Raw genomic sequence first — 27,635 nt, forward strand, 5'->3', positions numbered from 1 at the left:
CAACCTTTTAAATAGATCTACGGTTGTATAATTTAGGTAATTTTGAAAATGAAAATTCCACTACGTCTAGGTTTTTTAAAAATTCATTATGGGGATGTGGGCGTCGCTGGCAAGGCCAGCATTTATTGCCCATCCCTAATTGCACTTGAGAAGGTGGTGGTGAGCCGCCTTCTTGAACCGCTGCAGTCCATGTGGTGAAGGTACTCCCACAGTGCTGTTAGGGAGGGAGTTCCAGGATTTTGACCCAGCGACAATGAAGGATCAGTGATATATTTCCAAGTCAGGATGGTGTGTAACTTGGAGGGGAACTTGGAGGTGGTGGTGTTCCCATGCGCCTGCTGCCCTTGTCCTTCTAGGTGGTACAGTTCACAGGTTTGGGAGGTGCTGTTGAAGAAGCCTTGGCAAGTTGCTGCAGTGCAGCTTGTAGATGGTACACACTGCAGACACCATGTGCCGAGGTGGAGGGAGTGAATGTTTAAGGTGGTGGATATGGTAACATAGTTCCAAAAATGGCACTTGGGGAATGGAACAATTTGTCTTTGCTTTTTGAGCTCAAAGAAGAAAAATGGTTTTCAACCATGAGTTTGGTGCTGCAATTTTCTTTTTACTGCTGGTAGGTTTTCTCCTGGTATTTGAACAAGGATACTTTCCTTACGATTACTCATCAATCACTCAAACATGCGGCAATATGTACAAAAGGGCTAAAATAAAAAGAACCTTTCAGTTCATGGTGGCAGATTTTGTTGACTGGAAAGGTTCCTGTAGTGCTGGGCTGGAGGGGAGGGAGAAACATTTTAAAAATCTTTTTGCAATCACTTCTTTGTCTAGTTTGCAGAAGTTACAGTTTTAATTTGGCAGCCCAGCTTTCACATTTCTCTACATGGCTGAAAATGTCTCTTAATTTAGCTATTTCCATTTCAGAAACACACTTTTGTCTTTCCAAGGCACCAAAAAGGGTACATACAGGTAGACTATCCTTTATCCGAAAACCTCGGGACCAGCCGTGTTTCGGTTTTCGGAAAATTTCGGATTTCAGAAGGTATTTTATAAGACTGGGAAATTTGTCGGGGGTGGGGGTCGGCGGGGGGTCGGGGTCGTGCGCACGACTTACGCTGAACGAAAAAACTTTCGGTTTTTAGAGGTTTTCGGAAGTTCGGATAAGGGATAGTCTACCTACCAGTCCTGGTTCAATCACTTAAAAGGTTCTGAGAGAGACAAACATCAGTAAAACCACAAGAGTCAAGTCCCTACCCTGTGGTACAGTGCAAACATAGTCTTAAGACATCCATATTTTCCCAGGATTCTAAGCATGCCATTATTCATTTAAATTTGATTCACTTTAACTGCCACAACTAAAAGTTACTGTTACATAGGATGTCATTGTAGGATGGGTCTATCCCACCACAGCAAGGAAAAATCGAAGACTGCTGAAGGAAGGCCCCCAAATTACTCTGCGGCATTAGTTGATCTGTGCCAGGGCACCAGTCCTAATTTGCAGCAGGAAGGTCATGGTCGGCAGTAAGATGAAACACTGTCAAAAATGAGGCTGATCACCAGCAAACATAAATGTTCATCATCAGCCACATAAGTCGAGGTTATTTATTTATCCTCCTTCACTGTTACACGGCACATTCTTTGCTTAAAACGGTATAAACTTTACATCACACAGAAAGTAAATCATTTCAGGAAAGGAAGAATATGAAGAGAGAGAAAACACTTGTCCTTAAAGTGACCCATTTTCAGAAAATGAGAACCCACCCAGGCACAGAGAATTGTTCTTACCTCTGTAACTGGCAATTCAAGCTGAACCACATCATCCTGCTTTGAGACCGGGGTCTGTAGTGCTGTATCGAGCAACAAGATGCCATTCAAGTCTTTTCTACATCCAACAGCATAGTCATCCACAAAGACAACTTTATCCACCGCTGGAAAGTACTGACACCTCACTTGACCTCCTGGCTTGGCTGGGGGAAAAAAAGGAAACTGATTCAATATCCATGAAGTGTCACTTTCATAATACATCGAACAGTAAAACTCAGTAGTTACTGACCCTCAATCTCTGCTCAGCAGATGTCGTAGACAGATGTGGAGATCATTCTAAAAGGCCAAAAAACCACGAAAAGACCATTCATTCTACATAACTGCTTAGCCCACCCGCTGCCACCTCCCCAATTGAGCAAATCCTCTGGATAGACATTTCAGACATTAACTTCCATCACGCTGACACAAATCTAAGACTATACACCTGCCCACCTCACAAAACTGGAGTCTGTTCAGCTCTTTTGAACAGTAATACTATTCACATTAGAAGATAACAAGTTTTCCCAACTGAATACAACAACCGATTCGGAACCGCTGATCTGCATGGTTCTGACAAGCCGAGTGTCACATCCGCTGGAAACATTTCCAGTTACGGCACTACAGACATGCTGAAGTTGACTATAACTAACGAGAGGATCCTTGAATTAGCACAAAAGAGAAGCAAGGAGACAGATTAGGAGAAAAATTACATATCGTGGGAGTCACAATTTGTTGGAGTTGTTACTGGAACAGTTGATGGTATAGGTAAAGAGGAACTAATGTTGGTGATGCTGGCAAGGCTGCATTTATTGCCCACCCCTTCTCTGAAGCCTTTGTGCTGATCATATCCCCACAATGGCACTAGGTTCAGAATTCCAGGATTTTAACCCAGCGACGATGGAGGAATGGCAGGATGGTGTTGGAGGGGAAATTGAAGGTGTGTTCCCATTTTCTTGCTACACTGATGCTTCTTGTACAGGGCTGAAATTCGATGCAGTGCATCATGTACAGTAAATAGAACATACTGCAGCCACAGTGCACCAGTGAAGATGGAGTCTAGCGGGTGCTGTTGCAGCTGCACACATCCAGTTGAGCGAGAAGTATTCCAACACACTTCCAACAAGCATCATAGATGGAGAATTGGCTTTGAGGGGGTCAGAATGTGAGCCACCCTTCGTATAATAACCTTTCTCTGCCCTGCTTTTGCAGCCAGTGTTGATATTGGCTGGTCCAGCTCATCTTCTGGTCAGTGGCGACCACCCAGGATGTTGCCAATGGGGGCTTGGTAATAGTGGTGCCACTGAAGGCCAGGGGGAGGCAGGTAGGCCTTTTCTTGTTGGAGATGGTCAATAACTGGCATTTATGTGACATGATAAATTACCCATCAACCCAAGCACAGATATTGTCCAAGTCCTGCTATAGGCTGCCATGGTCCATTTCATCATCACAGAGGCTGTGACTGGAGCTGAAAACAGAAGTCAGTAAACAGCCCCATTTCTGGAGAAGGCTCGCTGGTGAAGCAGCTGGACAAGGATGCATCAAGGACCCTGCCACAATGCTCTGGGAGCAGCAATAACTGGTCTCCAACAACTGTCCTTTGCTTTAGGTATGACTCTAGCCTCTGAAGGGTTAACCCTTTAACCTCCTTGGCCTTTGCGAAGGCTCATTAGTGCCATATTTGGTAAAATGCTGCCTTGATGTCAACAGCAGTTACTCTCACCCCTCTTCTGGCATGTAGCTCATGTCCATGCCGCTGTGACAAGATCTGGAGCCAAATATTTCCATTGGAACCCAAAGTGAGCATTGATAAGTAGGTGCCAAGAGATGACACTCTTGATGACTCACTGTCACCTTGCTGAAGACTGGCAGAATGCTGATCGGGGGGCAGTTGGCTGGATTTGATTTGTCCTGCTTTTTGTGGATAGGGTAAACCTCAGCAATTTTTGACACTTGTGTAGATGCCAGTCGCAGCTTTACTGGAACAGTTTGCTAAAGGGGCTGCTAGGTCTTCTGCGCTACAGCGGAGATGTTGTCAAGTCCCATCGTCTTTGCCAAGCCCAGTTCACTCAGCCACTTTCTAATGTCGCATGGAGTGAACCAAATTGGCTGGATGTTGGCATCCATGATGGTGAAAACTTCAGGAAGTGGGACCATCCACTTAGCACCTTTGACTGAAGTCGTTCACTTCAGCCTAGTCTCTTGCTCTCTTATTTTGGACTCCACCATTTGGAGCCCCGGAAAAGCATTACCGGCATCGCCTCGCTCACTTAAAAACCAGTGCAAAATCCTGAGCACAAACCATTTTATTTTTCTTCTCTCCGAGCTTGTTTAGATTCCTATTAGTCATCACTAAGATGATGCCCCCGAAACAATGGTTCAAAACATTTATACTAAACAATGCACACTACAAACCTATCCACGCACAGGAGAGCAGGAACAAAATGAAAGCATAAAAAAACACAACCACTGAAGAGACAAATCTCCCTATAAACATGTTGTTATCCACATTACCAAAGTCAAAAATCCTTCCCTCAACTGAAAAACAAATGTTAAATGTTACATTTAAAACAGACCAAAATACAGAAATATGCATGCTAGTACTGAATCCATCACATCACCAGCTGCTAAACAGCCAAGCACAGAGCAGACTCGCCTTTACAGCACTCCACATAAATCAAATGCAATCTGTTTCCACTGTCTGACTGGACTAATTTGGATGTTAACCACTCGCCAAGGAGGTGCCTTAACACCTGCACCACTGTACACTTCCACAGAAGTCCTCATTTCAGGTAGGTGGGGAGCCAAGTAGGGGGGCAAGACAGAGGTTGCTAGACCAGATCAGACTTACACATACACTCCCTGTTGGGCAGCCAGAACGACTTGAGAGCAAGCAGCTTGTCAGCTCGTTGGGGGGCTAGCCGAAAGGGAGTAAAGTCTAGGAAGAGGATGGGGACGGGAGGGGTAGAGGTATGTACACTCTGGATGGGAGGTCAGACTCCGCCTGGAGAAGTGCACTCAGTTTTGGGCACCGAACCGCAGGAAAGAAATATTGGCCTTGGAGAAGAGTACAATGCAGATTCACCAGAATATCAGGGTTAAATCACGAGGACAGGTGGCATAAACTTGATTTGTATTCCTGTGAGATTAGAAGGTTGACAGATCTAAATTGAGGTCTTCAAAATTATAAAGGGATTTGATAGGGTAGATACAGAGAAACCCATTTCCATTGGTGGGGAACATGGGGCATAATATCAAAATTAGAGCCCGAATGAGTCAATTAAGAGTAAATTAGGACGAAGTTTTTAAACACAGCATAGTAGAAATCTGTAATTCTCTGCCCCAAAAGCCTGTGGACATTGAGTGAATTGAAATGGTCAAGCCCAAGATCAATAGATGTCTGTTAGGTAGGGGTATCAAGAGATATGGAGCAATGGTGAGTAACTTTTTTTTTTTTTTTTTTAATTCATTGACCCAGAAATCCGGGTCTCCACAGGTGAGTACGCACGGGGTACTCACCCGTAGGCCCAATGGAAGTGCCGGTTTCGTGCATGCACGGGAAACCGGAACTTCCGTTCCCCTGAAAGAAGGGGTTCAGAGGTGGAACGCATACGCCGGAGAAGCAGCGCGTGCGCATTGAACTTACGTTTTTTTTTTCTCCAGGTTTTTCCGAGAGGTTAAGTCTCCAGCAGTTACACTTCAAAAAAGCAGGCACAAGGCCTGCTTTTAACAAGGTAAGTGGTGAATTAATTCAAATTAACACATTTTTTCCACAGGTTTATTATTTTTAAATACTTTAACGAAAGGTAAGTTTATTTTTAGCCCCGTTAGAAAATGCAATTAATTTTTCAAAAATTGATCTTGTAATTTATAGTTATTTTAAAAATGTGATTTAAAAAAAAAAATTGAAGTTTTAGTAATGTTTTGGGGCTTATAGTATTTATAGGTTTGACAGCTCTTCCTGTCAAACTTATGAATGAAGCATTCCCTGCTACCGTTGGCTCGCCATGGACCACGTGATCCCAGGGGACGCATTGAACTAACTGCGCCCCTGGGATACGCAAGCACTGCGCACCGGCAGTTGGAGGAGGCCCAGGATCGGTATCCCACGCGGGCCCACAGCTCAACGGCCGGCGCGGTAGCTAAGTGCAGGTCGAGGGCTTGCACCCGCGGGAAGCCCCCGACCCGAATTTCTGGGCCAGTTAACCAAGTGACGATAAAAGAACTCAGTGATCTATTTCCAAGTCAGGGTGGTGTATAACTTGGAGGGGAACTTGGAGATGGTGTTCCCACACACCTGCTGCCCTTGTCCTTCTAGATGGTAGAGGTCGAGGGTTTGGGAGGTGCCGTCAGTGGGAGATGTTTAAAAAAAGAATTTAATGTGATACAGAACCTGAGGGGCAAGAGCTCAACTTGCCAAAAAAAAAACAGCCATGGACAACTAGAGGTGTAAGGGACAGCATAAAACTAAAGGAATGGGCATACAAAAATTAGCACAGATCCTGGCAATTGGGAAAGATACAAAGAACAGAAAAGGGTCACAAAACAGGTAGTAAGAGCTACAAAAAGGGAGTCTGAAAAGAAACTTGCAAGGGATATCAAAATCAATACGAAGAATTTTTAGTTACATTAGGAAAAAGGAGGGTGGTCAAGAGCAATGCTGGCCCCTTAAAAACTGAAAGTGGTGATGACAATGGGGAAATGGTGGACATGTTGAATAAGTACTTCGCGTCAGTATTTATAGTAGAAGACGATAGTAATCCATAAGTCCCAAAGAAACTACAGGAAACTCTCTTTTTACCGGCACCTAAATAACTGGAAATATCTCAGCCGGCAAAATTCAGGAGTAGGTTCAGGTAAGTTTTACTTCATATTAGTGGCCGTATAACCGGGGACGCCTGGATCTGTGGCCGTGTAACCGGGGTTCCTGCACCTGTTGCCATGTAACAGGGATGCCTGGATCTGTGGCCGTGTACGGGGCTCTCGTACCTTAGTAAGTATACCTCTCTGTAATCTGGACTTTTTGATCAACCAGCACCACGCCGGTGCCGGATATTATATCGGGGGCAGGGACTCAAAATTAACGCAAGTAAAATAACAGTAATGAAGAAAATAATGGCACTGAAGAGTGACAAATCCCCAGGGCCAGGTGGTTTCCCTCCCAAGGTTTTAAAGGAAGTAGGTGAGCACATTGCAGATGCCCTAATTATAATCTTCCAAAGTTCTCTAGACTCAGGAACCGTCCCTTTAGATTGGAAAATTGCACATGTCATTCACTTTTTAAGTATGGCAAGAGTGGGAAACCAGGGAATTATAGACCAGTTAGCCTAACATCTGTTGTTGGGAAATTGCTAGAGTCTATAGTTAAGGATAGTGACTGAACACCTCGAAATTTTTCAGTTGATCAGAGAGCCAGCATGGATTTGTGAAAGGTAGGTCATGCCTAACAAACCTGATTGCATTTTTTTGAAGAGGTGACTAAAGTAGTGGACAGGGGAATGTCTATGGATGTTATTTATATGAACTTCCAGAAGGCATTTGATAAAGTCCCACATAAGAAACGATTATCTAAGGTAGAAGCCCACAGAATTGAGGGCAAATTATTGACCTGGTTAGGAAATTGGCTGAGCGGCAGGAGACAGAGTAGGGATAATGGGTAGGTACTCAAATTGGCAGGAAGTACCTAGTGGGGTCCCGCAATGATCTGTGTTGGGACCTCAACTATTCACAATAGTTATTAACTTAGATGATGGCATAGAAAGTCATATACCCAAATTGCCAATGACACAAAGCTAGACACCATTGTAGGCAGTGTAGATGGACGCATAAAATTACAAAGGGATATTGATAGATTAAGTGAATGGGCAGAACTGTGGCAAATGTGAGGTCACCCACTTTAGACCTAAAAAGGATAGAACAGGGTACTTTCTAAATGGTGAAAAGCTAAAAACAGTGGAGGTCCAAAGAGGCTTGGGGGGGGGGGGGGGGGGGGGTTCAGGTACATAGATTAAAATGTCATGAACAGATACAGAAAATAATCAAAAAGGCTAATGGAATGCGGGCCTTTATATCTAGAGGACTAGAGTACAAGGGGGTAGAATTTATGCTGCAGCTGTACAAAACCCTGGTTAGACCACACCTGGAGTACTGTGAGCAATTCTGGGCACCACACCTTAGAGGGAGTGCAGCGTAGGTTTACCAGAATGATACCTGGACTTCAAGGGTTAAGTTATGAGGAGAGATTACATAAATTAGGGTTGTATTCCCTAGAATTTAGAAGGTTTAGGGGTGAGCTGATCAAAGTTTTCAAGATATTAAGGGGAACAGATAGGGTAGAAAGAGCGAAACTATTTCCGCTGGTTGGGGATTCTAGGACTAGGGGGCATAGTCTAAAAATTAGAGCCAGACCTTTCAGGATTTAGGAAACACTTCTACACACAAAAGGTGGTAGAAGTTTGGAACTCTCTTCCTCAAACGGCAATTGATGCTAGATCAATTGTTAATTTTAAATCAGAGATTGGTAGCTTTTTGTTAACCAAAGGTATTAAGGGATATGGGCCAAAGGCAGGTATATGGAGTTAGGTCACAGATCAGCCATAATCTCATTGAATGGCGGAACAGGCTGGAGAGGCCGAATGGCCTACTCCTGTTCCTATGCTCCTGTCAAAGAAGTTTTGGTGAGTTGCTGCAGTGCATCTTGTAGATGGTACACACTGCAGCCACGGTGCGTCAGTGGTGGAGGGGGGTGAATGTTTGTTGAAGCTGCACTCATCCAAGCAAGCGAAGAGTATTCCATCACACTCCTAGCCTCCTAGGTGGTGGAAAGGCTATGGGGAATCAGGAGGGGAGTCACATGTCGCAGAATGCCCAACCTCTGAGGCAAAGATCAGCCATGATCTGACTGAATGGTAGAACAGGCTCAAGGGGCTGAATGGCCTACTCCGGTTATCTATGTACCTTATCCGGAGACTTGTAAACACATTATGGGCATTGCTAAGTTTAGCAAAATTGTGGTTTGTTGGGAAATGCAGACTTCCCACTTTCCATCACCAGAACCATTAAAATATCCTTTTGCAAGAAGGTTGGAACACAATCAGGCCAGTCACTGACTTTCCGGAACTCTCCAGTTCAGTGGGCATAATCCTACTGAAAGTTTCACTGCTTTATAAGATTTCAGTTGTTGCATATTTGTGCATAATTACTTTCCAGGGTGCAATACATATCCTAGCACTGAAAGTCACATGGGGAATGAAGCTGGGAGGCTGAATGTGAAAATGAAACTTGCATCACACATCTGAAGAATTAGTTTCACCACTGCAGCTAAACAGGAATACATAACATCCACACCCTTTTTAATCAAATCAAAAAGATTTCCAGTCACAATCTTGGTAAGCGCCATTTCATGAAAGTCCAAAGGCCAATGTGGAAAGTGAAACTATTAAATTACATTAATGCACAAAGCACGGATGTTGCCTGACCTGCTGAGTTTTTCCAGCATTTTCTGTTGTTATTTCAGGTAACACCAGCTTACCTTCCCATAGGCAGATAGTAATTTTAACCCATTTGGTACTCTGCTGCATTATTCCTGCCCTTCACCCACCCCCCCCCCCCCGCCCCCGAAAACAAACCATGCTTGCAAGAAGTGTGATTTGATTATTGCAGGGAAAACACGACTTGTTTTGAACCGTGTTGGTCCAATTTTTGCTTTTCTCATGTACTTCCCTCTCCAACCCTTCCAAACAGCAAGTCAAATATCTACCAAAACCTTTGTAATATAATTGGAATCTGTCAAACCAGTCAACTTCCTTCCCCCTCATTGCTTGTGTTTTACACCATTCTTCTTGTTTATTGGTATATAAAAAAACCAAACAGCCATGGTCTTCGGTCCCAGTCACAAACTCCGTTCCCTAGACATTAACTCCATCCTTTTCCCTGGCAACTGTTTGAAGCTGAACCAGACCGTTGGTGTCACAGTTGAAGCGGAGATGAGCTTCCGACCACATCACAAAGACTGTCTAATTCCAACTCCATAACATTGCCCGACTCCGCCCCTGCCTCAGCTCATCTGCTGCTGAAAACCTCAGCCAAGCCTTTGTTACCTCTAGATTCGACTATTCCAACGCACTCCTGGCTAGCCTCCCATGTTCCACCCTCCAGAAACTTAAGCTCATCAAAACTCAAGCTGCCCGACTCCTAACTCACACCAAGTCCCGTTCACCCATCACCCCTGTGCTCGCTGACTTACATTGGCTCCTGGTTAAGCAACACCTTGATTTTAAAATTCTCATCCTTGTTTTCAAATTCCTCAAATGGCCTCACCCTTCCCCATCTTTGTAACCTCCTCCAGCTCTACAGCCTTCCAAGATACCTGCACTCCTCCAATTCTGGCCTCTTGAGCATCCCCGATTTTAATTGCTCCAGCATTGGCAACCGTGCCTTCAGCTGCCGAGACCTTAAGCTCTGGAATTCCCTCCCTAAAACTCGGAGTCCACATCACGGAAGACCTCTCCTGGTCCCTCAATACCTCCTCTTTGGTGAAGAAGGCCCAGCAGCGCCTATATTTCCTAAGGAGGCTGAAGGGATGTAACCGGTCACCCCTGATCCTCTCTAACTTTTACCGCTGCACAATAGAGAGCATCCTGACGAACTGTATCACAGTATGGTATGGCAGCTGTAGCTACTATGACCGGAAAGCCCTGCAGCGGGTAGTCAAAACTGCCCAACGCATTACCGGCACCCGGCTACCGACCATAGAGCACATCTACCAGAAACGCTGTTTACGGAGGTCACTGACCATCATCAAAGACCCTACCCACCCCAGCCACAGTTTGTTCGGCCCCCCTGCCATCTAGGAGACGCTACAGATGCATTCGCACCCGTACGACCAGATTTAGGAACAGCTTCTTTCCCAGGGCTGTCATCCTACTGAACTCCACAAATAAACTCTAAAGCCTGCACATCTGCCAATGCACTTTATTATGGTTATGCTTATGTTAATGTATTACAAGCCAAATGTATGTTGAATGTTTAAATGTCTTCATCTAAATGTACACTCTCGGGAGCCGCAAGCCTACATTTCGTTGTACTGCACTTGTGCACTAACAATGACAATAAAGTTGATTATTATTATTTAACTGGCTGCACAGCCCATTCAAATATTCGCGCATGCGCAGTTTTTTTCCATATAAAAGCCGGTGAGCGGCCTGCATTGACCTCCAGACTGCTGCACGGCCACCCAGCTTACCGGCAATGTTGCCCTCTACATCTCTTTCCTCCTTTAAAACGTTCCTTAAAAAATCTACCTCTTTGACCAAGCTTTTTGTTATCTGCCCTAATATCTGCTTATGTGGCTTGGTGCCAAATGTGGTTTGATAACACTCCTGTTACCTTGGGATGTTTTACTACATTAAAAGGCGCTATATAAATGCAAGTTGTTGTCATCAAACCAGTCAACTTCCTTCCCCCTCATTGCTTTAGGTGTTTTAAGTCATTCTTCTTGTTTATTGGTGTATAACCAAAATCACATTCCACCTAAAATATTCCACCAAATTACATTCCAGCAAGCAACTATCGATATACGGGTGCCATTACATCCCCACCCTCTCCTTTCTAAATGTAGAAACAATGGAACTGGGCATCGAGTGGGTTACACATTAGCCTGTCAACCCATGAAGCTTGTTTCAAAATAACAGAAAATGCTGGAAAAATGCTGAGTTTTTCCAGCATTTTCTGTTGTTATTTCGTATTTCCAGCATCTGCAGTATTTTGCTATCAAACTTGTTTCAAATGCAGCCTAGACCGATGAGATGAAACTCTCCTGTCCGCTGGTTGTAAGGCTACAATGGTCCCATGTGAAACGAATTTGGGTAGTCCTAATCTGGTTCCTGTGGGCATGGGCTTACAGCACAAACTGGCACTAACTAGTAATCTCAGGAAGGAGGCCACAGGTTGACAGTGGCAAATGGAACATCACACTGGTGCAGTAGGGGGGCATGTCAGGGCAGGGTAGCAGCTTTGCTCTGTATCTGCTGTGCTATACCTGACCTTGGGATTGCTCAATTCTGATACTTGTTCCCATCTTCCGTGCATGGCCCAACATAACCCACTGAAATTCACCTCAGGTACACGTCCCTATCCACTTCCTGTCCCAGAGTGCTTGAAAATCATCGCTGAAAATGTTGCATCAGCTTCACAGTACAATCACCCACAGTACAACTCCCTAAAGCCATCGTACAGGCTCGGACTGACCCACCTGCTCCTTCCTATTCCTAAGCAGCTGCAATCACACAAAGACTAAAAGGTAAGAATAGAAACCAAACAATATCCAAATTACTAAGAAAACTTTTTAAAATATATATATTTTGGTTAAATATTTTAACTATGTTTCTTTGTCTGTGAGCAATGCCACAGATTAAAGTTAAAAGTAGCTTGCTCGTGTTTGTCCTCTACTCTAATACATGCCGTCCAAAGAGCAGAATCATAAACAAGGATTTTCAAACTTTATTGCTATCCTGCGATACCAAGCCCTTCATTTTTTTTGGTTCCAGTGCACATCGAGAAACTCAAAAGGGCATTTCCAAGACACACTAACAGCAGAAAGCTAAGAACTGGGGCAGAGTTTGGGCACAAAACTGATCAGGGCATCAATCTGTATTTTTTTCCTCTAACTTCCTGCAAAGTTTTCAACTTTACAAATTCACATGAGCTCTGATCTAAAGATATGCAATCGGAAACCTTTCTAAGAAGTGTAAAGATAATTTACAGAACAGATTTTCATCCATTGTTAAACATGAAAAAATACACCATCACAAATGAGACATATTACTGTGCAAGGTCAGCTAGTCCTTCAGACATACAATCCTCACACCACTACATATACACCACACGCCCAACTGCTCAAAGCAAAAGTATTAGGCGAAACTTTCAACTTTGGCGGTGGTGTAAAGCAGGCGGTGCCGGAACAGCCGCCATTACATACTCCGCCCGATTTTCTTTTCCATTAACTTCAATGAAGAGGAAAATCGGGTGGGGTGAATAATGGCTGGTCGATCCATTACCTCCCATTTTGCACCCTCAAAGTTGAAAGTTTTGCCCAGTGTGTGGATTTATCATTTTAGATCAACAACTAATTTCTTGTTCTGAACATAATGATTTTTTTTCTTTTAATTCCCTCTCTTCTGGAGTGCAGTTCATCCTCTAGTACTTCAAAGAAGTGGCCATAATTAATGCCTCAACATTATTACTCCCTCAACTGTCTCATCCGACAGCACAGCACTCCCCAAGTACTGCACTGAAGTATCAACTTGGATAATGTGCCTAAGTCTCTGGAGTGGGGCTCCTTCAACCCATAACCTTCTTACTCGGAAGCAAGAGTGCCATCATGGAGCTAAAACCCGACACCTTGATAGATGCTGGACACATACGTACAATATATATTATACGTACAATATATTACACGTATACATTAGGTACAAACTGAGAGACAACTGTATATTTATCTGAGGAACACCCATTTGCAGTCTTTACTCAGTTTAGGAGTCAAGATTAATATCAAGCATTAGCTACTTCAAGGCACATGGGGGGATCTTTGCCCAGACCTGACTGAAGCGGTCCTTATATGGGTACAATGCTGCAACAAAAAGTATTCTGTACCTTGCAGCCATCTCAAGTGCTTCCTGCCAAATGCTTGCTTCAAGGGTCTGTGCATCGCCATTAGACAGGAATGCAAGGTCTCATAGCCACAAGCATAGTCTATAAAGGCAGATCAATTGTTCGCTTAGGATTACCACTGAATATTCAAATTGGTTCTTCTGATACATTGTAGGTGAATTGAAAGATTGATTTCTGGTTATTTTACTCGAGGGAATCGTTGGTATTTAACCACACAGGTTAAGCGCAACTTCAAGGCATGGCTTATAAATGTGATCCAAAGGTTTTGTCCTTCAGAACACAGCCAAGAGGCACACAATCTTCACTCTCTTTCCTGGAGCTGAAGTTAACCCTACCTTCATCTCTCCAAGATTCTGCCTGACCTGGTGTTTCCAGCATTTTCTGTTTTAGTATATGCAGTATTTTCTTTTAATTGTTTAATTCATTGCCACTTTTCTTCCAGGAATGTCCATCTTCTGCTCTCCTCAATGTGATTTTTTTTGTCTCTTTTACCCTGTTCACCTTCAGTGCTATCAGTTCACCTTTGTGTTTGATCATGATTTGGCTAAAACCCGCTTTCACAGCCACCTCCCCTCAGCAACTGTCTCCGGCTCCGACTCATTCCAGGTGGATTCCAACATAAACTCCACCCATCCTGTTTCGGATCCATGATCACATATCTCCATGATAATCAGCGTTACTCTAACCACTGTTCTCGATGCTTCGAGGGATCCACCCTCTCCGCCATGCAGCACCTTGCGCATGCTCTTGAATTTTTTCAGCAGCACAGACTCAATTTATTTCAGAGCTGTCCCAGTCCTCAGTTCCATTTCACCTTTTGCTTCATCCGGCACTTTAATAAAAATACCTTTCTCGTCCCATCAGGTGGAAGGGCCGCAAACTTCAATGACTCTTGGATGCCAACGCCTTGCCTGATTCCTCTTCCCCTTCACTTTCTTCTGGCCCCTTCTCTACTTTGAATTTCATCCCCTCATATTTTCACAATCCCCTCTGACCCCGAATGATCCGTCCTCAGTGAAGGCCTCCGCTTCATCCCCACCTCAATTAACTTTGAGCTTGATACGATGCTGAATTCTTCTTTTCCCACCTTCGTCTCCCCGCACAGCAGACTCTTACTCCAGTCTTCAGAATGCCCTCCCTCTGGCTACTAATTCTCCCTTGATCTTTTCATTGCGAACTGCATCAGTTTCTCGCCATCACTCAAATATCTCCCCCTCTGAACTTGCAGCACCCCATTCTCAGGTCCAAAACCGACATTATCAAACCTACTGATAAAGAAGGTGCTGCTGTTGTACAGAGAAAGGACGTCTACCGTGCGGAGGATGAACGCCAATTCTCTGACAATTCATCCCATCTCCCCCTGGAACATGATTCTACTACCGAGCGCCAAGCCATCATCTCCCAGACCATCACTGACCTCATCGCCTCTGGAGATCGCCCCCGCACCATGACCTCCAACCCCATCAGCCACAGCCCACTTCTACATTCACTCCAAGGTCCAGGGTTCTGACAAAAGGTAAATTGACCTGAAACATTACCACCCCCCACCCCCCCTCTCTTCAGATGCTGCCTGACCTGAATATTTCTAGCATAGAAACATAGAAGATAGGAGCAGGAGTAGGCCATTCGGCCCTTCGAGCCTGCTCCGCCATTCAATGCAATCATGGCTGATCATCCACATTCAGTACCCTGTCCCTGCTTTCTCCCCATATCCCTTTAGCCTTAATATATCTAACTCCTTCTTGAATATATTTAATGAATTGGCCTCTACTGCCTTCTGTGGTAGAGAATTCCACAGGTTCACCACTCTCTGGGTGAAGAAATTCCTCCTCATCTCTGTCCTAAATGGCTTACCCCTTATCCTTAGACTGTGACCCCTGGTTCTGGACTCCCCGACCATCGGAAACATCCTTCTTGCATCTAGTCTGTCAAGTCCTGTCAGAATTTTATAAGTTTCAATGAGATCCCCTCTCGTTCTTCTAAACTCCAGCGAGTATAAGCCCAATCGACCCAAACTCTCCTCATAAGTCATTCCTGCCATCCCAGGTATCAGCCTGGTGAATCTTCGCTGCACTCCCTCCATGGCAAGTACATCCTTCCTCAGATAAGGCGACCAAAACTGCAGGCGACCAAAACTGCACACAATACTCAAGGTGTGGTCTCACCAAGGCCCTGTACAACTGCAGCAAGACATCCTTGTTCCTGTACTCGAACCCTCTCGCTACGAAGGCCAACATACCATTTGCCTGCTTAACCGCCTGCTGCACCTGCATGCTTACCTTCAGCGACTGGTGCACAAGGACACCCAGGTCTCGTTGCACTTCCCCTTCTCCCAATCTATTGCCATTCAGATAATAATCGGCCTTCCTGTTTTTGACACCAAAGTGGATAACCTCGCATTTATCCACGTTATATTGCATCTGCCATGCTTCTGCCCAATCACCCAACCTGTCCAAATCATCCTGGAGTTTCTCGGCATCCTCCTCACAGCACACACGCCCACCCAGCTTTGTGTCGTCTGCAAACTTGGAGATATTAGATCTAGTTCCCTCGTCCAGATCATTAATATATATTGTGAATAGCTGGGGTCCAAGGACCGATCCCTGCGGTACCCCACTAGTCACTGCCTGCCACTCAGAAAAAGACCCGTTTATTCCAACTCTGCTTCCTGTCTGCCAACCAGCTCTCTATCCAAGTCAATACCTCGCCCCAATCCCATGTGCTTTAACTTTACACGCTAATCTCTTATGCGGGACCTTATCGAAAGCCTTTTGAAAGTCCAAATACACCACATCCACTGGTTCTCCCTTATCTATTTTACCAGTTACATCCTCAAAAAATTCCAGTAGATTAGTCAAGCACGATTTACCTTTTGTAAATCCATATTGACTTTGTCCGATCCCGTCACTGTTTTCCAAGTGCTCTGCTATTACATTTTTTATAATGGACTCTAGCATTTTCCCCACTACCGATGTCAGGCTTACTGGTCTGTAATTCCCCATTTTCTCTCTACTACCTTTTTTGAATAGTGGGGTAACATTAGCTACCCTCCAATTGTGGGTGTACCTACACCATATGGACTGCAGCGGTTCAAGGCGGCGGCTCACCACCATCTTCTCAAAGGCAATTAGGGATGGGCACTAAATGCAGGCCTAGCCAGCCAGCGACGCCCACATCCCATCAATGAATAAAAAATAAAAAAATCCATGGGTACGGTTCCAGATTCCATCGAATGTTGGATGATGATCAGCAATGCATCTACTATTTCTAGGGCCACTTCCTTAAGTACCCTAGGAGATTATCAGGCCCTGGGGATTTATCGGCCTTCAATCCCATCAATTTCCCTAACACCATTTCCCTACAAATACTGATTTCTCCCTTTCATCAGACCCTATGTTCCCCGACATCTCTGGGAAGTTATTTGTGTCCTCCTTTGTGAAGACAGAACCAAAATATGTATTTAATTGGTCTGCCATTTCTTTGTTCCCCATTATAAATTCCCCTGATTCTGACTGCAAGGGACCTACGCTTGACTTCACCAATCTTTTTCTCTTCACCTATCTATAAAAGCTTTTACAGTCAGTTTTTATGTTCCCTGCAAGTTTACACTCAGTCTATTTTCCCCTTCTTAATTAATCCCTTCGTCCTCCTTTGTTGAATCCTAAACTGCTCCCAATCCTCAGGTTTACTGCTTTTTCTGGCCAATTTATATGTCCTCTCCTTGGATCTTATGCTATCCCTAATTTCCCTCGTTAGCCACAGTTGAGTCACCTTTTTGTTTTATTTTATTTTTATGCCAAACTGGGATGAACAAATTCTGTAGTTCATCCATGCGGTCTTTGAATGTTTGCCATTGCCTATCCACCGTCAACCCTTTGAGTAACATTCCCCAATCAATCCTACCCAACTCGCGCCTCATACCACCGTAGTTTCCTTTATTTAAATTCAGGACCCAAGTCTGAGTCAACTACTTCACTCTCCATCTTAATGAAGAATTCGATCATATTATGATCGCTCCGACCCAAGGGGCCTCGTACAACAAGCACTTTGTTTTTATTCCTGATTTCCAGCATTTGCATTATTTTGCTTTTCATTGTTTGTGACAATGCAGCATCACAATGTAATAAAATCCGTAAGTTATTTTTATATTGAAATGAATCCCCAAGGTAAAAAGCAAAGGTTCCTGATGCAGGGCACCACCAGTGTTGAAAAGACCACAAAAGACAAAGTAAAGCAGGATGCAATGATAAGGTGATCCCATGCTTGTGTTTCAAAAGCCTGAAGATTGAAGGGCAAAGAACCTGGTCAACATTTGTCCCTCAACCAACCTCCTCCAGGTTCCATTTTTTCCCTAATTTACACATTGTCCCTTAGAATCATCATCTGTAGCTATGGAGTCAGTTTCAATATGTATATTGACGACACTCAACTGCAACTCTACAGTATAATAGCAAAATACTGCGGATGCTGGAAATCTGAAATAACAGAAAATGCTGGAAATACTCAGCAGGTCAGGCAGCGTCCGTGGAGAGAGAAACAGAGTTAACGTTTCAGGTCTGGGACCCTTCATCAGAACTGGAAAAAGCTGGAACTGGAAAAAGCTGGAAATGTAACAAATATTAAGCAGGTGCAGAGACAGGGGGGGGTGTTTAGGAGGGGAGGAAGGAATTGAAAGAACATGCTGTGAAAACGTTGCAAATGGGAATGGCAAAAATCATACTGCATGAAAAATGGAGGCAGGGATTATTATCTGAAATGTTACTGTATTCGCTGCTCGCGGTGCGGTCTCCTCTACATTGGGGAGACCAAACGCAGATTGGGCGACCGCTTTGCGGAACACCTCCGTTCAGTCCGTAAGGGTGACCCTGAGCTTCCGGTCGCCTGTCACTTTAATTCTCCACTTCACTCCCACTCGGATCTCTCCATCCTCGGCCTATTACATTGTTCCAATGAAGCTCAACGTAAGCTCGAGGAACAGCGCCCCATCTTTCGATTGGGCACTTTGCAGCCTGCCGGACTCAACATTTGAGTTCAACAATTTCAGATATAATCCCTGCTTCCATTTTTCATGCAATATTTGCAACATTTTCACAGCATGTTCTTTCAATTCCTTCCTCCCCTCCTAAACCCCCCCCCCGCCCCAGTCTCTGCACCTGCTTAATATCTGTTACATCTCCAGCCTTTTCCAGTTCTGATGAAGGGTCCCAGACCTGAAATGTTAACTCTGTTTCTCTCTCCACGGATGCTGCCTGGCCTGAGTATTTCCAGCATTTTCTGTTGTTATTTCAAATTTCCAGCATCCGCAGTATTTTGCTATTATATTACTTGACACCAAGCTGCGCATGAGCCAGAAACTCCTCCAGTGGAATACTGAGGAAACCAAAGCCATCTTATTTACCTGCCACCAAAATCATACCCTTGCCCCTGATTCTGTTACCCCACCCCCCACCTCTCCCAGTTGTTCAGTCAGGTGGAACGAGGTAATTCATAACCTTAGTGTCCTATTCAACCCTATATTCTATTCATTATTACAGCATACTTCATCCCCTACAACACTGTCCCTTCACCATGCTTTTGTTAGCTCAAGTTGACTTCTCAAATACCTCAAACTTCTCCCTCTCCAAACTCCAACTGACTGCACTAGGTCTTGCATACCTATCACACATCTGCTCACTGATTTTCAATGGCTCATCTCCCAGCTCACCAAATTCAAATGCTTCATTGTCATTTACAAATCCCGCTATGGCCTTGCCCCACCCTATGTCTGCAGCATCCTTCAGCCATACCCCGTGATCCTTCGACGCTGGCTTTCAGTGCATCTCCTCCCCACCCAGCAATCCTAATATGGTGACACAGCTTTCAGTCTTTTTTTCTGGGATGTGGGCGTCGCTGGCAAAGCCAGCATTTATTGCCCATCCCTAATTGCTGTTGGTGAGCCACCTTCTTGAACCGCTGCAGTCCTTGTGGTGAAGGCACTCCCAGTGCTGTTAGGGAGTTCCAGGATTTTGACCCAGTGACAATGAAGGATCGGCGATATATTTCCAAGTCAGGATGGTGCGTTATTTGGAGGGGAACTTGCAGGTGGTGGCGTTCCCATGCGCCTGCTGCCCTCGTCCTTCTAGGTGGTACAGGTTGCGGGTTTGGGAGGTGCTGTCGAAGAAGCCTTGGCGAGTTGCTGCAGTGCATCTTGTAGATGGTACACACTGCTGCCACAGTGCGCCGCTGGTGGAGGGAGTGAATGTTTAAGGTGGTCGATCGGGTTCCAATGAAGCGGGCTGCTTTGTCCTGGATGGCGTCGAGCTTCTTGTGTTGTTGGAGCTGCACTCATCCAGGCAAGTGGAGAGGATTCCACCACACTCCTGACTTGTGCCTTGTAGATGGTGGAAAGGTTTTGGGGAGACAGGAAGCGAGACATTCATCACAGAATACCCAGCTTCTGACCTGCTCTTGTGGCCAGTGTTTATGTGGCTGATCCAGTTAAGTTTCTGGTCTCTGGTGACCCCCCAAGCTATTGGTGGTGGGGGATTCGGCAATGGTAATGCCGTTGAATGTCAAGGGGTGCTGGTTAGACTCTCACTTGTTGGAGATAGTCATTGCCTGGCACTTGTGTGGCGCAAATGTTACTTGCCATTTATCAGCCCCACCTTCTGGAACTCCCTCTCTAGACCTCACCGCCTTCAATAACCTGTTCAAAACCTAGCTTTGTAACTGTGCCTTCGACCAGCTCTAATTCCTCTGCTGCTCAGTCCACCCCTCTATGGGAAGCACTTTGGGACCTTGTATTATGTGAACGGCATTATACAAATGCACGCCGAGGTGTCAGCCTAGGCTCAGTGGTAGTACTCTCTTCTCGGACTTGAGCACATAATCTAGACAGACACCAGCGGAGTATTGAGGAAATGCTGTGTTGTCGCAGGTGGCGTCTATTGAATGAGATGTTAAACTCGGGCCCAGTCAGGAATCTCGGGTGGATGTAGATAATCACGTGGCACTTTTTGAAGACAAGCCGGGACAGTTCTCTTGGCCAACATCCCAAAAACAGATTTTCTGATCATTTATCTCAATGCCGTTTATGGGACCTTGCTGTGCGCAAGTTGGCTGCCACATTTTACAACGACTACACTATAAAGTGCGTTGAGACGTCCAGAGGTCATGAAAGGCGCTATATTAATGCAAGCTCCATTTCTTTTATTTAAAACACCACAGCGTTGAAGGCTCACCGACAGTCTCATTGTTATACCATCACATCCTCTTCTCATTCCCTCCCTCTAATGATTTTCTGAAAATTATTTCCCCAGCCTAAAAGTAAAGCTTAATTTAATCCAACCTTCCAAAAATTGAAAACATATTTCCTTCAGAAGAAACCTTACATCACTGTCAGTTCCACTAATTAAACAGCAATTTGAGACCCACCCAAAAGGAATGTTTGAGTGCTACTTAGGAATAACAATATTCGCTTTTCAATCCACTGTTTCTACCAGATGTGGCTTTTCCAAATTTAAGGCTCGTTGACAAAAGCCATGATGTTCACTTTTTAAATATACGCACAACATATATTATATTAAAAGTTCTAAAGAGATTTACCCTTGGACAGAATCAACAGCACAGAACGAGGCCATTCGAATCGTCATGCTTGTGCCAGTGCTGACTCTTCAAAGGTTGCTCTGGTCCCATTTCCCTGCCCTTTCCCCAAACCAGTCTATATGCGCTGTTTTCAAATACCTATTCAAATTCCCTTTGAAATAATGTTTAGTCTCTGCTTCAGTAAGCACTTGTGGTAAAGCATTCCATTTTCTATTAACCTTCTGTGTGAAAACATTTCTTCTAACTTCTCCCATTGGCATTGTAGTGATAACCCTCAGTCTACGCCCTTGTTTAGCAATATTTTTCACTATGGTTTCCTTTGAGCTGATTAGGAAAACCATTTCCTCCATGCAGGTAACTCTACCCCGAGCTCAGGTGGATTGATAACATGCAACAATTGAGCCCAGCTCACCCAATGTTATGCCACCTGCCTGAGAATCCATATATGACTAAAGGTGAACAGCGATTTACTTGTACTTCTCGCAATCTAGTATACTGTATTCGCTGCTCACGATGCGGTCTCCTCGACAATGGGGAGACCAAACGCAGATTGGGTGACCGCTTTGCGGAACGCCTCCGTTCAGTCTGTAAGGGTGACCCCGAGCTTCCGGTCGCCTGTCATTTTAATTCACCGCCCCATTCCCACTCGGACCTCACCGTCCTTGGCCTCTTGTATTGTTCCACGGAAGCTCAACGTAAACTCGAGGAACAGCACCTCATCTTCTGATTAGGCACTCTGCAGCCTTCCGGACTCAATATCGAGTTCAACAATTTCAGATCATAAGCTCGGCCCCCATTTCATTTTTTCTTGTAATTTTTCCACTCCTTTTCCCCCCCCCCCCCTTTCCTTTTGTTTCTCTCTCACACCTGGCAGCTATCTTTTGCCCTGCCAGTACACTTTACACCTAATCTCAGCCTATTACCATCTCGTCTAGCTTCTAATCTCTTTTACTTCTTTTGTTTCTTTTATTCTTTTGTCCGATCGCAGCCCTGCCTCCGATCCAGTTTCTTTTCGTTCCAGTTTTGAAGAAGGGTTCGACCCGAAACGTCAACTCAAATTTCTCTCCACGGATGTTGCCTGACCTGCTGAGTTTTTCCAGCATTTTCTGTTATTTCGGATTTCCAACATCTGCAGTATTTTGCTATATGACTAAAGGTGGGTGGCTTCATAGGTGCAAGTTCGCCCAGCTCCACAGACATTCAGAACACCAGCATAGCACGGCAGCAGCATTACTCTGCAATTCATTTTTATTGACAATTATAATTAATGACCTTTGCAGATCACGAACTGATTCATTCAAAGTGATTACAGTAAATGATTAAAGTCCTTCAAAAACTTAGTAAAAAAGCAAATCTAACTTGTGTCAGCCGTGGCTCAGTGGGTAGCACACGCATCTTTGAGTCAGAAGGTTGTGGGTTCAAGTCCCACTCGAGACTTGAGCACATAATCCAGGCTGACACTCCAGTGCAGTGCTGAGGGAGTGCTGCACTGTCGAGGTGCTGTTTTTCAGATGAGACATTAAACCGAGGCCCCGTCTGCTCTCTCGGATGGACTTAAAAGATCCCAGGGCACTATTTCAAAGAGGAGCAGGGGAGTTATCCACAGTAACAACAGAAAATGCTGGAAAAACTCAGCAGGTCAGGCAACATCCGTGGAGAGAAATTGGAGTTGACGTTTCGGGTGTGTCCTGGCCAATATTTACCCCTCAAACAACAAAAACAGATTATCTGGTCATTATCACAGTGCTGCAAATTGGCTGCTGCATTTCCCACATTACAGGACACTTGGTTTTAATCCGGCACCGACAGGACTGGCGTGGTGCCGGTTGATCAAAAAGTCCGGATTACAGAGAGGTATACTTACCAAGGTACGAGAGCCCCGTACACGGCCACAGATCCAGGAGTCCCTGTTGCACAGCCACAGGTGCAGGAACCCCAGTTACACGGCCACTAATATATAGTAAAACTTACCTGAACCTACTCCTGAATTTTGCCAGTTAAGAGAAATTTCCAGACATTTAGGGGTCGGTTAAAAGAAGAGTCTCCTGTACAACAGTGACTACACTTCAAAATTATTTCATTAGCTGTAAAGCCCTTTGAGACGTCCCGAGGCCATGAAAGGCGTTACAGGAAACTTTGTGCTATCCGGCACCCACGGGACCGAGCTGCTGCGGTTGCCTAAAAAGTGCCGTGCTCTCCAGAGTTAATGTTGAGAGATACGGAGATTCTTATCTCCGTATTTGACAACAAACACTGTTGCTTAGCAACAGCTTCTAAACACTCGGGTGTGGCCCTAAAGCTCTGTAGCTGAAGCTGTTGCTATAGCTACAGACCTTGCACAGCTTGACTGTTCAAACAAAGCAAAAAAAAAAAAGAATAAAAAACGGCTGCTGATTTTTGCCGGTGGCTCCAGATTGCCGGATAGCTCACCTCCGGATAGCACAAAGTTTCCTGTATATAAATGCAAGCCTCTCTTTTTACCAGATTGTAAAAAGGATATCGTGTTCATAGTGCCATCAGCACTTTTTTTTTAATGCACAAGAACCGTTTTATTTGTGCAAGTTCTATATTCTTTTACCTTGGTCGCAATAAAATCAGAAGCAAGTGATGGGATGATAGATCAAACTGATCAACATCCATCGTCTGGAATAAGAATGGTCTCAAAGTGAAAAATATTGGAAATTAAACAAATGCAGAAAGCTGGAAACACACTGGCCAATCAGCACCTATGGAGACCATACAGCCAACATTTGGGGCTGGTAGCCTTTCAGCTTTTCCTGTTTCTGCTACAAAAATAAATGAGTTTCACAGTGAATAAAATTTTACTACTAAGCATGCCACATGGTTCTGTTGAAAATCACATATTGAACAGGCACCTTTTTTTAAATTTACTACGACTTCCTGATGCTTCTCATATAAAGCTTCAGTAGTCTCATTCATTCTCCTCATTTTACCCAACATGACGAGAAGATGGTCAGAGATGCAGGCTTGCTGTTGCAAAAAGGGCAAGAGTTAGTTTATTTTTTTTTATAAAATAAAGACAGAAGCCAAAAAACAAGCACAGCTTAAAAGCTGAAGAAGGGAGATCATTTTAAAAACAAAAAACGTGTAGAGAACAGATCAATAAACTATCAAAAACTGGCTTATGGAGCAAGGGTTCATTTCCATTAACGAGGCAGCGTGCTTTTGAAAACAATGTCTCCGAGTATGTTATATTGGGGGGGGGGGGGGGGGGGAAAGGAATGAGTAATTGGTATAAGACAAAAGCAGAGATTTACTAAACAACTACCATCGCATATAAAATGAATATCAAGGCTGCTCCATAATGACCAAATGAGTTTGTCAGATTAGTTGCTGAACCACAGACTAGGAAGGTCCCAAGTTCAACCCTAGTCTCTGCAGACTGGTCTTAGCCCAGGCAGAGATAGCGGTGTTATAATTGGGATGGGAGGAAAAATTTGCTGGGGTTATCACTTCTGATTACTGTCCAGAGGCCACGAGCCATCCACCTGCAGTTAAATAGACTGCCGACACTCGCCATCAGGCCTCACGTGGAACAATGGACAAGATAGTAGAGTGACCAGGGTTGGCGTTGCAGTACCCCAACCGAGAGGTTGACAGTTTCAAGAGTGGGAAAGAGGAGACGAGCAGGAGAGAAGTGTAAATAGACAAGAAAACATATCAAACTGGATTTTCCACTGTTGTGCTCATCTCTGTACCACAATGGTAGTTTCATGAACATATTGGGTCAAACAACAGGTAAGGCTATTAGCTACAACAGTGCAGCAGCGAGAGATTTAAATCCCAGTCCCCACCAACACTCCTACCCCGGAGAGGGAATTTGCTACTTTCAACAAATTCAATTGGGAAACCAAGATATAGTTAGGCAAAAACAACCTTCCAGCACTACCAAAGCGTCAAGAGTACTTATTGGCTTGTTTAGACTGGTTCCAAATTAAAAACCAACTTTGTAAGATAGCGATTTTGCTCATCACCAACATGGTTCCCTGATTTGCTAGTTAGAATCTCCTGTGCCAAGTGGCACATGAGGAATGCCACCACTCCAATTGTCCAATGGGAAGCGCTCAAGGGTGTCAAGTTAATTCACCACCTCACTGTGCAGGAAAGCATCCCCTTTAATCTGAACAGCTCCCCAAGTAGCTGGTAAATCACAATGTCAGGAAAAGTTCACATCCTCTATTCTGCTGGCTTATGAAACACAAAGTGCAGATTTGCTAAAGATCTTGGATCATATTAGGACTTCAAGGACAGCACTAATAATTCAACTACAAAAAAGCCTCCACTGGGGAGGTGTAGGTGTGGAAAGGAGATGTTATTTTCAACTTAAAAAGTACTCCCTGCATAAAAGGTTACAAAATGTAGTTCTTCCATGGGGCAGGTCCAAAAGCATCATATGGAAAAACGCAATGTTGGGTCTGACAAAGACACCCATTCAGCCACCTGCGATTAAGAGCGCAGGTGAAAATAAACATTCCTTTCAACTCCTGAATGCTGGTCCCAGTGCTGCAGCACACTTCAAATGCTTAGTACTGGCTGGGAAATTGTCCAAACAACGTCAAGCTTCTAAAAGTGCATTTCAACACCTAACAGGCACAAAAAAAGAGAGCAGTAATACCCAAGATCTAATTAAAAAGAGCTAGGTCTGGAGCGATAATAAAAAAGGGCTCTCTTGAAAGCACTGGTGGGGTACAGTTCTGTTAAAAGAACAAAGACTTGTATTTATATAGCATCTTTCACAACCACCAGATATCCCAAAGTGCTTTACAGCCAATGAAGTACTTTCTTTTTTATATAAAGTGTAATCACTGTTATAATGTAGGAAACACGGCAGCCAATTTGCACACAGCAAGCTCCCACAAACAACAATGTGATAATGACCAGATAATCTGTTTTGAGTGATGTGAATTGAGGGATAAATATTGGCCAGGACACCGGGGATAACTCCCCTGCTCTTCTTCGAAATAGTGCCCTGGGATCTTTTACATCCACCTGAGCGCGCAGACGGGGCCTCGGTTTAACGTCTCATCTGAAAGACAGCACCTTGACAGTGCAGCACTGGAGTATCAGCCTAGATTTTTTTAGGCTCAAGTCTCTGGAGTGGGACTTGAACCCACAACATGTGCTGGCAACCCCCCCCCCCTCTCCCTGGTATGTCACTCACGACCATTCCTCACGTGTTAGTTTTGACTGCAAATACCATATTATTCCACCACTGAGGACATTATAGCCGAGGCGGTTCTCTCCTTACCAGACATCCACACATGAAAACTCTCAGATCACATCACATCAGGAACCACATCTTTGGCCAACAGGCTCTTCCACAGCCTAGAAGGGCGGAGACTCTGCAGCATGGCAATCTTTGTACAAAAGATTTGGGGGGCGGGGGGTGGAGTTGTGGGGACACATTTTGAAGTGAAAATCTTCATGTCAGCTTCAACGGCTTTCTTCGGAAAATTGTGCAATGTTAGTACAATTCAGGAAGCTTCCGGTCTGGTCACGTCAGACACTTTCCCGCCCCACCTAACATTTTAATTGAGCTGCAGGCAAGACGACCTAACTGCCTTGGTTACAGAACATGTTATAAACTTGACCGATCCAAGATTTCTACAGGAGCACTATTAGCTAGTTCATTAATGGCCTGTGCTTTACTGAATCATCACAAGGCAGAACTGGCTGAATGGAAAACTTACTGCCCATTTTTTGTTGAACTTTTAGCACAACTGTCAAAAATAGGTCAGTGAGGCGAAGAATTGTAAGCAGAGTTATCACTTCCTGCCCACTGATAAACATGCATGAAGAGTCAACTTCATAGCCAAGGTCAGTGAGGTGCAGATCAAGCTCCCTAGAAACTAAAAGGACTCAAACTGATTGTACCTGGTAGACGGATGACAAGCTCACATGTGCACAAAACAAGTATCAGAGCACAGCCCAAAAGACCAAAGTAAATTTTATTTTCATTAACCTGCTCTAGGATTAAACTAAGCCTCAGTTTCGCTCAAAATCTTCCCAGGAAAAAAAGTCACCTCATATTGATATTCCATGATATTGCAACATAATATCATCCATCATCGTGTTGTGTGGCACTACCACCGTGCTAAATGGGATAGATTCGGAACAGATCCAGCAGCTCAAAACTGGGCACCCATGAGGTGCTGTGGGCCATCAGCAGCAGCAGAATTGTATTCCACCACAATCTGTAACCTCATGGCCCAGCATATACCTCACTCTACCATTATCAAGCCAGGGGACCAACCCTGGTTCAATAAGGAGAGTAGAAGAACATGCCAGGAGCAGCATCAGGCATACCTAAAAATGAGGTGCCAACCTGGGAAGTTGCAACACAGGTCTACATGCCTGCTAAACAGCAGCAGCAGCATGCTCTAGACAGAGCCAAGCAATTCCACAACCAACGGATCACAACAAAGCTCTGCAGTCCTGCCACATCTAGTCGTGAATGGTGGTGGACAATTAAACAACTAACGGGGAGGAGGAGGCTCCGTGAACACCCCCAACTGCAATGACGGAGAAGCCCAGCACATGAGTGCAAAAGACAATGCTGAAGC

General features: G+C 44.5%; 1 protein-coding gene across 5 annotated transcripts in view; it reads right to left on the reverse strand.

Annotated features, from left to right (window-relative positions):
• The window catches only part of birc6 (baculoviral IAP repeat containing 6), a 261,261-nt gene that overhangs the window by 226,274 nt on the left and 7,352 nt on the right, over positions 1-27,635 (reverse strand). For all 5 annotated transcript variants that reach the window (XM_085980116.1, XM_085980115.1, XM_085980112.1 and 2 more), the window contains exon 2: positions 1,783-1,964. In XM_085980116.1, the coding sequence (XP_085836242.1) occupies positions 1,783-1,964 (182 nt within the window). The remainder of the gene's footprint in view (positions 1-1,782; positions 1,965-27,635) is intronic.

The sequence above is a fragment of the Somniosus microcephalus genome, chromosome 3 (genome assembly GCF_052327205.1).
Source record: "Somniosus microcephalus isolate GS21.2 chromosome 3, FLI_Smic_1.0, whole genome shotgun sequence".
Taxonomy (NCBI): domain Eukaryota; kingdom Metazoa; phylum Chordata; class Chondrichthyes; order Squaliformes; family Somniosidae; genus Somniosus; species Somniosus microcephalus.